Source organism: Mobula hypostoma, chromosome 3 (genome assembly GCF_963921235.1).
Source record: "Mobula hypostoma chromosome 3, sMobHyp1.1, whole genome shotgun sequence".
Taxonomy (NCBI): Eukaryota; Metazoa; Chordata; class Chondrichthyes; order Myliobatiformes; family Myliobatidae; genus Mobula; species Mobula hypostoma.
In genome coordinates this window covers 6685980-6703921 of record NC_086099.1, presented here as the reverse complement: position 1 = coordinate 6703921, position 17942 = coordinate 6685980, and the positions used below count along the sequence as shown (strand labels likewise).

Here is a 17942-nt window from a genome sequence, read left to right as displayed (position 1 = left end):
ATTAGAGTTAGGCTCCATAAGACATTGGAGCAAATTAGGCTACTCAGCCCATCAAGTCTGCTCTACCATTCCATCATGGCCGGTTTACTGTCCCTCTCAACCCCATTCTCCTGCCTTCTCCCTGTAACCTTTGATGCCCTGACTAATCAAGAACCTATCAACTGTAAGACATGAGAACAGAATTAGGTCATTCAGCCCATCTGCTCTGCCATTTCTTTCTTGTCTGGTGAGAGTTTTAAGAAGGTAGCGGGTGGAAAAGCTCAACATTTTTCCACAGTTGTGCACCATGGAGCCTTTATCTCTCTGTGGCTTAACTGGAATAAATACACAATGGAATTGTTAATAAATTTGTGTTATTTTGATGCCAAGTCAGTCAATTTTAGATGAATTAGTTCAAATTCTGAATGGTGTTTAACATGAAACACTGTGTTGCAGGAAATTTGCCTCAGAGAAGCTGAAGTTGTACTTTGCGGAGGATCAGAAAACATGAGTCAGGCTCCTTACGCTGTTCGAAATATCCGATTTGGCACAAAGCTCGGGATTGATATCAAGGTAAAATGAGCCTCAGCTAGCATTAGTAGTGATTGGACCAATGATTAACTATCCTTCATTTTTCTGGGTAAAAGTATCAGATTCACATTCAGATCCATTAATTTATCACATGCATTGAAACACACAGTGAAATGTGTCGTTTGCATTAACAACCAACTCAACCTAAAGGTGTGCTGGGAACAGCCTGCAAGTATTGCCACAGATTCCAGTGCCAACATAACATCATAGCATGCCCACAATGCTTGGCAGAGCAACACAAGGCAGAATACAACAAGCGTCAAAAAACAGTAATTGCAAAACATGGACAGTTCTCCAACTCTAGGACAGGCTTCCGGGCCTTCAAACTCCAGCCTGCAGGCTTCAGCCATTGGGCTATGATTTCCAGACTCCCGATCGGGCTTCGAACTTCACTATCAACCCCTAGATTAGCTGATGTTCGCCTCACCAGCCGTCCTGGTACAGATATCCTACCCCAGGACCCATTGATGCTCGATAGCCCAGCAGCCAGAGATGTCCTTCATCGCCCATTCACGCCGGAGGCCTTCAAGTGCAGAATGGAGGCCTGGACTCCGGATGTCCATCATCCCATGTAGAAACATAGTTGTATAGTTACAAGTATCATAAAAAATTCTAACCCAGGGTACTGGGTTCCAGCATCAGAGTGCAATTCAATGGAGTAAGATTTGTTACTTAAGTGTTAAATAGAAGTAATGTTAAACATGAGAAAGTCTGCAGATGCTAGAATCGAAAGCATCACACATAAAATGCTGGAGGAACTCAGCAAGTCAGGCAACATCAATAGAAATGAATAAGCAGCCGATGTTTCAGGCCAAGATACTTCTTCAGGACTTGGCCCGAAACATCGGATGTTTATGTATTTCTGTAGATCCTGCCTGACATGCTGAGTTCTTCTAGCATTTTGTGTGTGATGCTTAAAATTAAAGTGCCCTAAATGGAACTTGATGTGTTAACAACTCTCAATATACAGTCGGAACTCAATTATTGAGTGTTATTGGCAAATGACTATTTTATAATCCAATGCATATTATAGTGTCAGTGCATTTAGCCTTTACTCGTTCGTTTTTAAGGATGTTTATCCTAACAAATCCATCTTTGTTTTGAAGGAGAAGGTATTAGATCTTCCCTTCAGACTAAATAAGTACTTACTTTTGGTGCTTCTGGCTTATTGTGCAATAGGAACTTCAAGTTCCACTAACCAAGAAGAAACAATGGTGCATTCCAATACATCCTGTAGGGAAACTCTAAACTGATGTTGTCCCAAAGATCTTGTTCTTATTGTCTTTGGTGGTTTAAATTTTGAATGAACCCAGTGATAAAGTAAACAGACTTGTATGCTGCATTCTGTGGCCAGCATGTGAAAGAGATGAATAACTGGTCTTTGTAGGTTTTGTATCAAAAGGGATGTTCTGTTCCAGTAGATGTCTTCTAGGAAGTATTCTAGAGTTTTGTGAATAAGGCAAATATTAATTCAAACAAGAACCAATTTTCAGTTCTTAGCATAAATTATAAATTGAAGTTAAAAGCACACTATTGCAAATAAACAATACCTTCTGTGGGGCACAGACTAGGAGATACAATTTGCAAAATGGTGACCATGAGACATTCGCAAAAGCATCAACTGAAGGTTAAGACAATGGGGTCGTGTTAATTGGCCTGCATGAATCCAAGCAACTATGAGTTTAAACGCTCGGCAGAGATGGTGCTCAGTGTCGGTGGGCTGGTTGGAGGCTCGAAGTTTTCGGATGGACTCAGAGTCGGACTGTGGCCGGGTGCTTCCAGGATGCTGCATCGGCAAGTTTGCGGCACTGAAAGCTCATGGCAGGGAGAGTTTCTTCCTTCTACCATCTGCGTGAGATGTTGGGGCTATTGGGACTTTGAGACTTTTTTTTACCGTGCCCATGGTCTGCTCTTATCAAATTACGGTATTGCTTTGCACTGTTGTAACTGTATTATAATTATGTGGTTTTTGTCAGTTTTAGTCTTGGTCTGTCTTGTGTTTCTGTGATATCATAGCAGAGGAACATTGTATCATTTTTTTAATGCATGCATTACTAAATGACAATAAACAAGGACTGAGTGTCCTCATAATCTAAAAAAATCTATTAAAAAAAGTGATTTGCACCATTGTAAATGAGTTCAAGGAAGCTTGCAGACCAGATTGATACTGTCACTTAGCTCTATCAATGATTGGGGGTTTGGCTGTCTGTCATCAGAAGATTTTAGAATAGCTGTGTTAATTATTATCTCTAAGCAAAGATGTTTGAACCTTCAGAGGCATCTTATCAATTACAATATGCTTCCACTGTCAATATGTACCTGAAGGGAACCTTTTGTCAACCTAGTGTTTTGAAGTAAACAATGTCATTGTAACTATTGAAATTATATTGAATCACCTACTGTTACCTTGATCGTAAGGGTATAAAAATGTGATGGATTTTTGGGTCTCTGAGACTCTACCAAGTGTGTCTCCAAGAGAGTGTCTGTTTTTCATGTCTCCAGTGATTTGATCGGTGTCGAGCTGAGTGAAAAATATTCCAACTTAATGGCATTTACTTCATTTTTCACCAGATTAAAGATTGAAGCTTAGCTTTATTTGTAACATGTACATTGAAAAAATTATAGTGAGATGTGTTGTTTGCATTAACAACCATCATAGTGCAAGGATGTGCTAAAGATTGAGCTTCAAAGTGGATAACAAGATAGGCAGCGGTTATTTTACTTATTTTTATTTTTTATTTGTCTAGCACTACAGCACAGAGTAGGCCCTTCTGCCCTTTCAAGCCATGCCGTCTCAGCAACCCCCAACAAGCCTGATTAACCCTAACCCAGTTCACAATGATGAATTAACCTGTGTGTACACCTATGAAGTGTGGGAGGAAACCAGAGCACCTGGGAAAACCCACGCATTCCACAGGGAGGCCGAGCAGAGAGTCTTTACAGAGCAGCACCAGGAATGAATTCTGAACTCCGGAACGCCAGGAGCTGTAATAGCACCGTGTTAACTGCCAGTGCCTACAGAGCAATACTATTACAGCTGCTGGCATTTCAGAGTTCAGAGTTCAATTCCAGCGCCGTCTGTAATGGGTTTTGTATTTCCTCCCTGTGAACTATGTGAGTTTCCTCTGGGCGCTGTGGTTTTCCCCCAGCCTCCAAAGACTTTCCGGTTAGTAGATTAATTGGCCGTTGTAAATTGCCCTGTGATTAGGATAGTGCTGAAGAGCTGGATTACTGGGTGATGTGGTTCATTATGCCGGACAGGCCTGTTCTGTGTCCATCTCTAAATAAATAAATGTACAATCTGCGGCAGGAATTGCACCCAGAGCGCTAGCGCTGCAAAGCTAACTGTGGTGCTACCGTGCCACTTAAGCTTGTACCTGGTGGAAAATGAAGTGTTGCCATCAAATTGGAGTGAAAGGATTAAGGTATGAAGAGTGTTCGATGGTTCTGGGCCAGTACTTTCTGGAGCATAGGTTTTAATATATCCCTCTCCCCATTCTCCAATCAAAGTTTGGAAGGCCTAGATAGAGTGGACATAGAGAGGATTATCTTATAATGGGGTGTCTAGGACTGGAGGGCACAACCTCTGAATAGAAAGATGTCTCTTTAGAACAGATGGGGAGGAATTTCTTCAGCCAGGAGGTGGTGAGTCGTGGAATTCATTGACACAAACAGCTGTGAAGTTATTGGATATATTTAAAGCGGAGGTTGATAGGTTCTTGATATATCAGGGTTTTAAAGGTTACAGAGAGAAGACAAGAGATTAGGATGCAGAAGGGTAATAAGTTAGCCATGATGGAATGGCAGAATGGACTCAATGGGCCGAATGGCCTCATTTTGCTCCTATGTCTTAAGGTCTTATCATGTTTAATGTTCTATTTCACGAAATAGATTTAAACTCATTTCATTACAGATGGAGGACACCTTATGGACAGGACTGACTGACCTCCACATTAAAACTCCGATGGGTCTTACAGCCGAAAATCTTGCTGATCAGTATGAAATAAGTAGGAGTGAATGTGATGCTTTTGCATTGAAATCACAGCAGAGATGGAAAGCAGGTAAGCAGTGAGCATACAGAGTATGTACTTTGGAATATACTTCAGAGACCATCAAAGAAAAACGTAAATATTTGAAACTAAGATGGAAGTTCGCTGCAAATATTATAGAGCTTTAATTAAGTTACTTTAGAATCTATAAGACATTCTAAACACATCTTTCTGCAGGTTTTCTGATTGTAATTTAGTAAGTAGAATCTCAACTACTCAGTCTCATGAGTGTATTTGTTACAAGCAGAGATCTCAAACCAGCTGAAGATCACAAGGAGACTAGTTCAAGTTTCATTGTCATTTGATCATATATTAATACGGCCAAACAAAACAGCATTACTCCAGGCCAAGGTGCAAAACACAATATCAGCAGTCACAAACAGCACAAGGCACATGTAGCACATGTAAGGTATCAGTAAAGTAACAGACACAAAAAAAACTTAGTCCAAGACCTTGAGTCAATGAATATTGCAGCAGTCTGCAGTCGAACACAATAGGACTTAAAGCAGTTTAACATATGAAGGCTGATTGATAAGTTCATGGCCTAAAGTAGAAGGAGTCAATTTTAGAAAACCTAACACATTTATTTTTCCTACATTTACACACTTAGTCCAGAGGTCGTGGAGCATACAGATCCCTTCTTTGTAGAAGTCGGCGCCTTGGACCTCCAGAAGCGGTCCACAATGGGGGGTGATTGATGTCCATGGCCTAATGTAGAAGAAGATGAGTTATTAACTTCAAATTTTCTACATTTTCACTCAAAGAGTAGAACTGCACATGCATGTAACGAGAGCTGTATCTCCTTCTCCTTCTACCTTAGGCCACGAATTTATCAATCACCCCTCGTATTTGGCATACTAATTGTAACTAAATTGGAAATGGGACCTTTAAATATTAAAAGCCTGAATGAGGAATCATTTTTTAGCAATGAAACTCAGCCTATTCCATCATGGGCATTTGACTCCCTACCATCGTAGATACCTTCAAAAGGTGATTCCTCAAAAAGAGGCATCCATCGTTAAGGATCCCCATCACCCAGCACATGCCCTCTTCTCATTGCTACTGTCAAGGAGGAGGTACAGGAGTCTGAAGACACACACCCAACATTTCAGGAACAGCTTCTTCCTCTCTACCATCTAATTTCTGATTGGACAGTGAACCCTTGGGCACTACCTCACTATTTTCCTCCCTGTCTTTCTGCACTGCTTACATAATTTTCATTTTGTATATATATATATAAAATGTTCAAGAGCCTGATGGTTGAAGGGTAGTAACTGTTCTTGGACCTGGTGGTGTGAGTCCTGAGGCACCTGTACCTCTACCTCAGCGGTCCCCAACCACCGGGCCGCAGACCGGTACCGGGCCTCAAAGCATGTGGTACCGGGCTGTGAGGAAACGATATGAGTCAGCTGCACCTTCCCTCATTCCCTGTCATGCACTGTTGAACTTGAACATAGGGTTGCCAACTGTCCCGTATTTGCTGGGACATCTGTATATTGAGCTAAATTGGTTTGTCCCATACGGGACCGCCCTTGTCCCGTATTTCCCCCACTAAAGTAGAGCGTTCCTATGAAACCTTTCATGCCGAAATGACATGAAGCGAAGAAGCAATTACTATTAATTTATATGGGAAAATTTTTTGAGTGTTCTCAGACCCAGAAAATAACCTACCAAATCATACCAAATAAGACATAAAACCGGAAATAAATAACATTAACATATAGTAAAGGCAGGAATGATATGATAAGTACACAGCCTATATAAAGTAGAAATAATGTATGTACAGTATAGTCGGGAAGATGAAGGCAAAACTGGTTTGTGGGGAAAAATCACGTATGCGCATGCGCACACAGGTGCCCGCGCAAGGCTTCATGGTCATTGTAGTCTTTCAGGGGTAAAGTGTCCCGGGATTTGACTGCTACTTTTGTCCCTTATTTGGGAGTGAGAAAGTTGGCGACACTAACTGTAAAAGACATGTTGAGGTGAGTTTAACCCTACTTGAACACCCCCAGGTCGTCCGGTCCGCAAGAATATTGTCAATATTAGACTGGTCCACGGTGCAAAAAAAGGTTGGGGACCCCTGTTCTACCTGATGACAGCAGCGAGGAAAGAGCTTGGGCTGGGTGGTGAGGATCTATGATGGATGCTGCTTTTCTACAGCAATGTTTCATGTAGATGTGCTCAATGGGTGGGAGTGTTTTACCCGTGATGTACTGGACTGAATCCACTTCCTTTAGTAGGATTTTCCACTCAAAGCCGTTGGTGTTCCCATACCAGGCCATAATGCAGCCGGTCAGTACACTTTCCAACACACATATAGAGACGTTTGACAACGTTTTTGATGACGTGCTGAATCTGCGCAGACTCCTGAGGAAGTAGAGACACTGTCGTGCTTTCTTCGCAATTATATTTATATGATGGGTCCAGGACAGGTCCTCTGAGAAAGTGACACCCAGGAATTTAAAATTACTGACCCTCTCCACCTCCGATCCTCCGATGATTACTGGCTCATGGACTTCTGGTTTCCCTCCCTTGAAGTCTATAATCAATTTCTTGGTCTTGTTGACATTGAGTGAGAGGTGGTTGTTACACCATTCAGCCAAGATTTCAATCTCCCTCCTGTACGCTGATTCATCACCCCCTTTGAAACAGCCCACAACAGTGGTGTCATCAGCAAACTTGTTATGACGTTGGAGCTGTACTTAGCCATGCAATCGTAGGTGTAAATCAAGTATAGCAGGGGTTAAGTACACATCCCCACGGTGCTCCTGTGCTGATGGAGATTGTAGAGGAGATGTTGCTAATCTGAACTGACTGGGGTCTACAAGCGAGGAAATCCAGGATCCAATTTCATAAGGGAGTATTGAGGCCCAGGTCGTGGAGTTTACTGATTAGTTTTGAGGGGATGATGGTGTTAAATGCTGAGCTGTAATTGATAAAGAGCATCCTGATGTATGCATCTTTGCTGTCTAGATGTTCCAGGGTTGTGTAAACAGCCAATGAGATTGCACCTGCTGTAGACCTGTTGCTTTGTTAGGCAAATTGGAGCAGATCCAAGTCATCATTCAGACAGAAACTGTTATGCTTCAACACAAGCCTCTCAAAACACTTCATCACTGTGGATGTAAATGCCACTGGGTAATAGTCATTTAGACAGGTTATCATGCTCTTGTTGGGTACTGGTATGACTAAAGCCGGCTTGAAGCAGGTGGGTACCACACACTGCAGGAGCGAGAGGTTGAAGCTATCTGTGAATGCACCAGCCAGTTGGTTAGCACAGGTCTTCAATACTCGGCCAGGTACTCTGTCTGGACTGGATGTTTTCCTTGGATTGACTCTCTTGAAGATGACTCTCCTGCACGTCATCTTCAGATACTGAGACCGAAGGATCATCTGAAGACATGGGCCACACAGTGGTTCCCTGTTCTGCTGGTCAAAGTGAACACAGAAGGAAGCGAAGGCTTTGAGCTGGCGTTTACAAGTGTCAGCTGCATCTGCATCCCTTGTAGTTTTAGGTATTAGATTCCACATTTTAAGAGCATCGTTCAAAAAAAGCTGTCCTGCTAATTGTCTTTTGAGGGAGATAGTTTAAATTTAAGAAACCAGTGGACGAGGACCTGAGAGCTCGAGCAGGATTATAAAACAAAAGCAATTCTGTGATGTACTCTGGTCCCAGACCACCGAGAGCGTTAAAAACAAGCAAGAAGGCTTTAAAATCAGTTCTTAAGGATACAAGAAGCCGATGCAGAGTAGCTAGGATGGGTGTGATCTGGTCCCTCATCCTGGTTTTGGTTAAAAGTCTAGCAGCGGCTTAGAGGATGTATATATGCATTTACTGTGATAAACTGTACATTATTGTGTTGCTGTTGATGTGATGCAGCTCATGATGCTGGTTACTTCAATGAAGAGATGGCTCCCATAGATGTGAAAACCAAGAAAGGAAAGGAAGCTTTAGCACAGGACGAGCACCCCAGACCTCAGACCACGGCGGAGCAGATGGCCAAGCTACCAACTGTGTTCAAGGAAAATGGCACTATCACAGCAGCAAATGCCTCAGTAAGTTCCAGTGCACTTTCCTCGTCAAATAGCTGCATTGACAAGGTTTACTGTCAAGTAGTTTTATATACTCCTCTGCACTGGTGAGACCCAACGTAAATTGGGGGACTGCTTTGTCGAGCACTTCTGTTCCATTCACTGAAAACACGACTTCCCAGTAGCCAACCATTTTAGTTCCTGTCCCTGTTCCTGTTCCTGTTCCGACATGTCCTTATCTTTTTGCCACAGTGCGACCACTCTTGGGGTGGAGGAGCAACACCTCATATTCCATCTGGGTAGCCTCCAACCTGACAGCATGAATAACGATTTATTTTTCTGGTAATTCTTTTCCCCTCCCCCTTCTTCTATTCCCCACCCTGGCCTCTTACTACTTCTCTTCACCCGCCTATCACCTCCCCCTGGTTCCCCTCCTTTCCCTTCTCCCATGGTCCACTCTCCTCTCCTGTCAGGATCCTCCTTCTCCGGTCCCTTACCTTTCTCAATTATCACCTCCCAGCTTCTTACTTTGCTCCCAGCAGGGGGATGGAGCATCGGATCTGAAGTCCCTACAAAGGACTGTGAGTACAGCTGAGAAGATCATAGGGTTCTCCCTACCATCCATCGGGGACACTTATCAGGAGCACTACGTATGCAGTGCCCTTAGTATTACTAAGGATCCCACCCATCCATCGAGCATCCTCTTTGACTTTCTGCCATCAGGCAGGAGACTCCGATGCATTAAAAACAAGAATGGTCAAGATGGGAAATAGCTTCTTCCCCCAGGCCATTAGGCTTCTGAACTTCCAGCCACATCACATGCACAGTGTCGCTAGTTAGTCTGTTCTGTTTCTTACAATATTTAATTTATGCAGTTTAATTTAGTTAGGTGTAATTCATCTGTAGATTTCATCGTTACTTTATTATTTATGTACACCCACCCTGGTTCAGAGAAACACTGTCTCGTTTGACAGTATACAGTATACATGTATGTAGTTAAATCACAATAAACTTGACTTGAAAATAGGTGATAAGAGAAACAACAGGGTGTAATTAGTATGTGTGAGAGAATAGATTATAATGAGATACATGGAGGAATGGGATAGCTCTGCAAACTGGTATTGGCTAGATGGGCTGAATGGCATCCTGTGTCATGGGAAAGTGTCAGCTTAGAAATCCTTATCAAAATTTTAATTTATTTATTTAAAGATAGAGTGTGGTAACGCGGCCTTCCGGCCCAACGAGCTCGGGCCACCAAATTACACCATGTGGCCGATTAACCTACTAACCCGTGTGACTCTAGAATGTGGAAGGAAACCCATGGGGAGAATGTACAAACTCCTTGCGGGTAGTTGTGGGAATCGAACCCAGTCACTGACGCTGTAATAGCATTATGCTGCCCACTACCCGCTACCCACTATACTACCATGTCATCTAAAGAAAATCTATTTCTTTGACCAACGTTTCACCCAGCTGTCAAAATATGACCTTGCATGGCTGTCAAATGTTGTCATATCACGTGTTGCTCTTGGGAACATCTCTGCTACTTCAAATAAGACAAACAGTGCATTCTGTACCCAGATGACTTTATCTGTGTACTATCTAGACTTTTGATTTGATCCTGAAGTGAGCTCTTTCCTGCACATCCACTTTAACCTGTTACATGCCTGTTACATCTCTTCTATTTCAGCTTATCTGCTACTTAACCCTCACTGTAAAAGTTCACAGGTCACTCATCCTCTGAGCCCTTGAATTGAGCTTGACAAAGTACAGTGGATTCCAGTTAATTGGGCCATCGGTTAATGAGGCAGCCGTTTATTTGTGACAACTCTTGAAGAATAAAAACAAATCGAGAAAATGGCCGGGTTCCCCTTCATTTATTTGAGACATCTTCAGATCAATGGCACTTAACTGGGCCAGGAGACAGTCTCTAACAAGCATCAGGGCGTCAGACATTACACTGTGCTTGGATTGAACATGTTTTAAATAGCACCAGTTGTGTGTGCTTGTGTTCAAAAAGCAGTGTTTTGTTGACACTGATCATTTGCGAGAATTATGCAGTAAGACAATTCAGAACTGCTTTGTTCACTGCAGTTTCAAGCTGTGGGGCTTGGCGATGCCAGAAATGGCCTGGAATGAAAATGGATCTATTTCGATACTTCAAAAAGTTAATAACTATGAAGAGAAAGACTGAGACCGTGACTCTCAATGGAGAGTCTCCTCCTCCTGTCAAGGCATATGGCATCCAATAGAGACTCAGCAAAGCTAGAAACATCTTCAGATCAATGACCAACATACGTATGGGAATCAACCAAGTACAGTCTCCACACCAAGGTGAAGCTGTATCAGAGCTGTGTTCTGTCCAGACTCTTGTACAGGTCAGAATGCTGACACATCTCCTTTTAGAATGGAGATGAGGAGGAATTTCTTTAGCCAGGTGGTGGTGACTCTGTGGAATCCATTGCCACCGACGGCTGTGGAGGCCAGGTAACTAAGTATATCTAAAGCATAGATTGGTAGGTTCTTGATTAGTACGGATATCAAAGATTGAGGGGAGAGAGCAGGAGACTGTGGTTGAGAGGGAAAGTAAATCAGCCATGATGGAATGGTGGAGAGACTTGATAGGCTGAATGGCCCAATTCTGCTCCTACAGCATGGCTAATGGTCTAATTATCTCATCAAAAGTTAGGAATCCAATTCCTAACTAAATCAGGCTGGGAGTAGTTAACAAGAAGAATTAAGTAAGTTCAAGATTATTTATCATGTGTCATCGAAACATGTGAAATATGTTTATGTAAAGAACCAACACACCCAAGTATGTGCTGGGGGCAGTCTGCATTCTGGCTGCCTGGTTTAGAGAGTATGCATTATGATCAGAGATTAAGGGAGCTAGGGCTTTACTCTTTGGAGAGAAGGAGGATGAGAGGAGACATGATAGAGGTGTACAAGATAATAAGAGGAATAGATAGAATGGATAGCCAGCGCCTCTTCCCCAGGGCACCACTGCTCAATACAAGAGGACATGGCTTTAATGTAAGGGGTGGGAAGTTCAAGGGGGATATTAGAGGAAGATTTTTTACTCAGAGAGTGGTTGGTGCGTGGAATGCACTGCCTGAGTCAGTGGTGGAGGCAGATACACTAGTGAAGTTTAAGAGACTACTAGACAGGTATATGGAGGAATCTAAGGTGGGGGCTTATATGGGAAGCAGGGTTTAAGGGTCGGCACAACATTGTGGGCCGAAGGGCCTGTACTGTGCTGTACTATTCTATGTTCTATGTAATGTGCCTTCAGATGCTCGGGAGAACAACTCGGAACACAACAAAACAGACAAGCAACAAAACAACAGTAGCAAAACACGCCCCTGTTCCTCCCTCCTACCCGCCCCACACACGTACACAGTTCTCCCACCCCAGGATACACCTTTGTCTTCGGTCTCCAGCCTCCACTGGACATGGAAACACAGATGTTGGGCTTTAATAGGTTTTGACCAAACTCTGCTTTTTTTCCTAATGATATTTTTGCTGTATTTCCAATAGGGAGTGTGTGATGGAGCTGCTGCAGTGATATTATCAAGTGAAGAGGCAGTTCACAAACACAATTTGACACCATTGGCCAGAGTAGTGGCTTACCATGCAAGTGGGTGTGATCCAAGCATTATGGGAATTGGTGAGTCCTACTGCTGTGTAACTGTTTGTTTGCTTGCTCATTTGTTGAGATTTGCACAGTATAGACCCTTCTGGCCCTTTGAGCCATACTGCCCAGCAACCCCAGATTTAACCCTACTCTTAATTGCAGGACAATTTACAATGACCAATTAACCTAACTGATACAACTTTGGACTGTGGGAGGAAGCTGGAGCACCTGGAGAAAACCCATGCATTCCACAGGGAGAACGTACAAACTCCTTACAGATGACAATGGAATTGACCTGCTAACTCTCCACGCCCCAAGCTGTAGTAGCGTCGCGCTAACCACTGTGCTACCATGGCGCCCACTAATTTTGAACTAGTGCATGCCAGGCTAGTAAACGATTAGTGTACAATTTATGCAATGCACACACGGTGCTGGAGGAACTCAGCAGGCCAGGCAGCATCTATGGGGAAAAATTACAGTCGATGTTTCGGGCTGAAGGGTCTAAGCATTTTGTGTGTGTTGCTTTGATTTCCAGCATCTGCAGATTCTCTCTTGTTATTGTACAATTTGTGATGAACTATTACACAGGTAATTAAATAATACACTTAAAGACTGAATACTGACATTATTTGCTCCAGTTATTTAGGAGTGCATGATCTTATTTAGAGGTATAGAACACTACAGTACAGAAGCAAGCTCTTCAGTCCATCTAGTCCATGCAGGCCTATTAATTTCCCTACTCCCATCGAACGGCACCTGGACCATAGCCCTCCTTGCTCCATGTTCCTATCCAAACTTCTCTTAAGCAATGTCTTATGACATTCCTATCCAATGTCTTATACAACCTCAACCTAGCCATGATTGAATGGCAGAGCAGACTGAATGTGTTGAATTCTGCTGGTATGTCTTATGGTCTAACTTCAAAACTGCTCCCTTATTAATGAACTCTTTTTATCTATCTCTGACAGGTCCCGTGCCTGCAATCAATGGGGTTCTGAAGAAAGCAGGATTATCCTTGAAAGACATGGATTTAGTAGAGGTCTGTATTTGTATTTGGGGTGGCACATTAACATAGAGGTTAATGTGTTAACGTAATTCTAATACAGCGCTGGCAAACCGAGCTCAATTCCATTGCTGTCTGTAAGGTTGGAGGCCACCCAGACAGAATATAAAGTGTTGCTCCTCCATTGTGGTAGTAGAGGAGGGCATGGATGGACTTGTCAGCATGGGCATGGGAAGTGGAATTAAAATGGTTGGGCACTGGGAAATCCTCCCTGTTGCAGAAGGAGCGAAGATGCTCAATGATCGGGTTTCAATTCCCCCTACTGTCTGTGAGGACTGTCCATTCTCCCCATGACAGCATGGGTTTTGTCTGAGTGCTCCGGCTTCCTCCCACATTCCAAAGGTGTACAGGTTAGTAGGTTCATTGGTCGTAAGGGTGTAACTGGGTGGAGTGGGCTCGTTGGGCCTGGAGAACCTCTTCCTTTTTTTCTGATCCTTATTCGTGAATCCTCGTTATCCTGTTTGCGGCAATTTCCTTCTCAAAGTTCAAAGTAAATTTATTATCGAAGTACATACATGTCACTATATACAACCCTGAGATTCATATTTTGAACAATGTAAGGTGCCTGACTCATGTTTTCTGATCCTCCACAACGTACAACTTCAGCTTCCCTGTGGTAAATTTCCTGCATCACAATGCTTTATGTTAACACCAAAGTTCTAAGTAAAATTATTATCAAAGTCCATATACGTTGCCATATACAACCCTGAGATTCATTTTCTTGTGGGCATTCACAATAATTGCAAAGAACGCATTAGAATCGATGAAAAAACACACAAAAGAACGAGACAAACAACCAATGTGCAAAATACAACAAGCTCTACAAATACAAAAGAGGGGAAAAAAAACAAAATAACAATAATAACAATAAATAAGCAATAAATATTGAGACCATGAAATGAAGAGCCCTTGTAAGTGAGTCTATGGGTTGTGGAAACAGTCCAGTGATGGGGTGAGTGAATTTGTCCCCTTTGGTTCAAGAGCCTGATGGTTGAGGGGTAATAACCGTTCCTGAATCTGGTGGTGCTGGTGAATCTGGATTTGCTTTATCCAAGATTTTAGCAGAATGGTCGGCAATGGGGCCTGAGGATTGGAGTTTCCAGAGGATTGGAGGGTTGTGGATGATGTTCCTTTATTCAAGCAAGGGAGTAGAGATAGTCCAGGAAATTATCGACCAGTGAGTCTTACTTCAGTGGTTCGTAAGTTGATGGAGAAGATCCTGAGAGGCGGGATTTATGAACATTTGGAGAGGCATAATATGATTAGGAATAGTAGGCATGGCTTTATCAAGAGCAGGTCCTGCCTTATGAGCCTGATTGAATATCTTGAGGATGTGACTAAACACAGTAGAAGGAAAACAGTAGATGCAGTGTATATAGATTTCAGCAAGGCATTTGATAAGGTACCCAATGCAAGGCTTATTGAGAAAGTAAGGAGGCATGGGATCCAAGGGGACATTGCTTTGTGGCTCCAGAACTGGCTTGCCCACAGAAGGCAAAGAGTGGTTGTAGATGGGTCATATTCTGCATGGAGGTCGGTGACCAGTGGTGTGCCTCAGGGATCTGTTCTGGGACCCTTACTCTTCATGATTTTTATAAATGACCTGGATGAGGAAGTGGAGGGATGGGTTAGTAAGTTTGCTGATGACACAAAGGTTGGAGGTGTTGTGGATTGTGTGGAGGGCTGTCAGAGGTTACAGCGGGACATTAGTAGGATGCAAAACTGGGCTGAGAAGTGGCAGATGGAGTTCAACCTAGATAAGTGTGAAGTGGTTCATTTTGGTAGGTCAAATATGATGGCAAAATATAGTATTAATGGTAAGACTGTTGGCGGTATGGAGGATCATAGAGATCTTGGGGTCTGAGTCCATAGGACGCTCAAAGCAGCTGTGCAGGTTGACTGTGTGGTTAAGAAGGCATACGGTGTATTGGCCTTCATCAATCATGGAATTGAATTTAGGAGCCAAGAGGTAATGTTGCAGTCATATAGGACCCTGGTCAGACCACACTTGGAGTACTGTGTTGAGTTCTGGTTGCCTCACTATAGGAAGGATGTGGAAGCCATAGAAAGGCTGCAGAGGAGATTTACAAGGATGTTGCCTGGATTGGGGAGCATGCCTTATGAAAACAGGTTGAGTGAACCCGGCCTTTTCTCCTTGGAGCGACGGAGGATGAGAGGTGACCTGATGGAGGTGTATAAGATGATGAGAGGCATTGATCATGTGGATAGTCAGAGGCTTTTTCCCAGGGCTGAAATGGTTGCCGCAAGAGGACACAGGTTTAAGGTGCTGGGGAGTAGGTACAGAGGAGATGTCAGGGGCAAGTTTTTTATGCAGAGAGTGTTGAGTGCGTAGAATGGGCTGCTGGCAACAGTGGTGGAGGTGGATACGATAGGGTCTTTCAAGAGACTTTTGGATAGGTACATGGAGCTTAGAAAAATAGAGGGCTATGGGTAAGCCTAGTATCTTCTAAAGCAGGGACATATTCGGCACAGCATTGGGGGCCGAAGGGCCTGTACTGTGCTGTAGGTTTTCTATGTTTCTATGTCCTGCAACATTCACAAAGCCAACTTTCTAAGCAATGTTGGATTTTTATTCACTTTCCGCTGGAGCAAATTATAGTTAATAGTTTAGAAAGGGTGCAGAGAAGAATTACCAAGAGTAAGTTGAATGTCCATAAGACCATAAGAAAAAGGAGCAGAAGTCGGCCATTCGGCCCGTCGAGTCTGCTCCGCCATTTTATCATGAGCTACCATATGTCCTCCAAGGGGCATATGGTAAAATGGTAGGCATTTTAAGAGATAACACAATTCTATGTGGAGTGTTAAGTAATTAAAATGCCTTACCAGATTCCAACAATGCATGAATAAGGGTTAGGAGGACAAATGTTTCCAGCTTCTTTACCTGTCTTCATACTATTTGTGAAACAGTCCTGGTTAGACCACACTTGGAATGCTGTGTTCGTTCTGGTTGCCCAATTATTGGAAGGATATGGACATCTTAGACTGGGTACAGAGGAGATTTACCAAGATACTGCCTGGATTGCAAAGCATATGTTATGAGGAAAGATTGGGTGAGCTAGGGAGTTTCTCTTTGGAGCAAAGGATGATGAGAGGTGACCTGATAGAGGTGAACTTGATGATAAGGCATAGATCGTGTGGATAGCCAGAGACGACTTCCCATGGTGGAAATTGCTAATACAATTAGGCATAATTTTAAGTTAGTTGGAGAAAATTATAAGGAGGATGTCAGTGTTTCTATTTACACAGTAGTGGGGGTATGGAACACGCTGCCAGGAGTGGTTGTAGAGGCAGATACATTAGGGACATTTAAGAGACTCTTAGATAGGCACATGGATGATGGAAAAATGGAGGGCTATGTAAGAGGACAGGATTAAATTGAACTTGGGGTAGGTTAAAAACTCGACACAACGTTATGGGCTGTTGGACTTGTACTGTGCTGTAGTGTTCTATGTTGAAAATTAACTTTGTCTGTATGAATGGTGGGAGCTGGGTTGGGAATTCTAAGCTGAGGTACAGCAATTCACTGAGTTAGTAAATGAGTAACCAAGGTGAACATTTTATTTTGTTCAAAATCCTTCAACGTCTGCTGTCACTGATTGTTATGTGTCTTTTACCAAAAAGGTCAATGAAGCATTTGCCCCTCAGTTCTTGTCTGTGCAGAAGGCTCTGAACTTGGATCCTGAAAACACCAATGTAAATGGAGGCGCTATTGCATTAGGACACCCTCTGGGGGCATCAGGAACCAGGATAACAGCACATCTGGTTCATGAGCTCAGGTATGACAAACATGCCTATCATAATTTTAACCATTTCTTTAGGGTCTAGTGTGGTGGGCTGGAGATGCATCTCTACCAAAGGAGCATAGATGCTCCATCCCCCTGCTAGCCTGCAGGTCACCCTTGGGCAAGTTGTAGCACCTATTTAGCCACTCCTTCCCCCTTATCTGGGTCATGTGAAGCCATGGAACACCTGGTACCTATACAAGTCCAGGTTATGCGACTATTGACCCCAAGCAGACTACCTCTGAAGAGTATTGATAATGGCTGGTGTCACCCTTCTTGAAAATACATTGCCAATGTCAAACCACTGCTGTAGTGAAATTTGTGAAAAACAATCATGATCATGGAAAGACTATGATCGCCTACGTCATATGACACGGCACATAACCATCGAACAAATGTGGTCACTCCTCATTCAGAATTGGCTTTAATATCACAGACATATGTTGTAAAATTTGTTTTGCGGTGGTGGTACAGTACAATACACAAAAAAAAACATATATTACTATAAGAAATACAGTGGATTCCAGTTATTTGAGCCATCTGCTAATCAGGGCAACCACTTATTTGGGACAACTCTTAAAGAATGAAAACTAATTGAGAAAATAGCTGAGATTCCCTTTGTATATTTGGGACACTACGCCACTTAATTGGGACAGCAGAATGTTCACGTATGGTTTCTACCTAGCATCAGACATGTGCACTCGTGTGACCATTAGACACTACCGTGTTCAGAGTGAGCAATTTTTAAGTAACATCTTTTGCATGTGTTTGTGTTCAGTAAGTAGTGATTT

General features: G+C 42.9%; 1 protein-coding gene across 1 annotated transcript in view; it reads left to right on the top strand.

Annotated features, from left to right (window-relative positions):
- The window catches only part of acaa2 (acetyl-CoA acyltransferase 2), a 52695-nt gene that overhangs the window by 29109 nt on the left and 5644 nt on the right, over positions 1-17942 (top strand). The window contains exons 4-9 of the mRNA XM_063042609.1: positions 436-552; positions 4484-4631; positions 8500-8675; positions 12189-12318; positions 13254-13324; positions 16991-17145. Coding sequence (XP_062898679.1) covers positions 436-552; positions 4484-4631; positions 8500-8675; positions 12189-12318; positions 13254-13324; positions 16991-17145 — 797 coding nt within the window. The remainder of the gene's footprint in view (positions 1-435; positions 553-4483; positions 4632-8499; positions 8676-12188; positions 12319-13253; positions 13325-16990; positions 17146-17942) is intronic.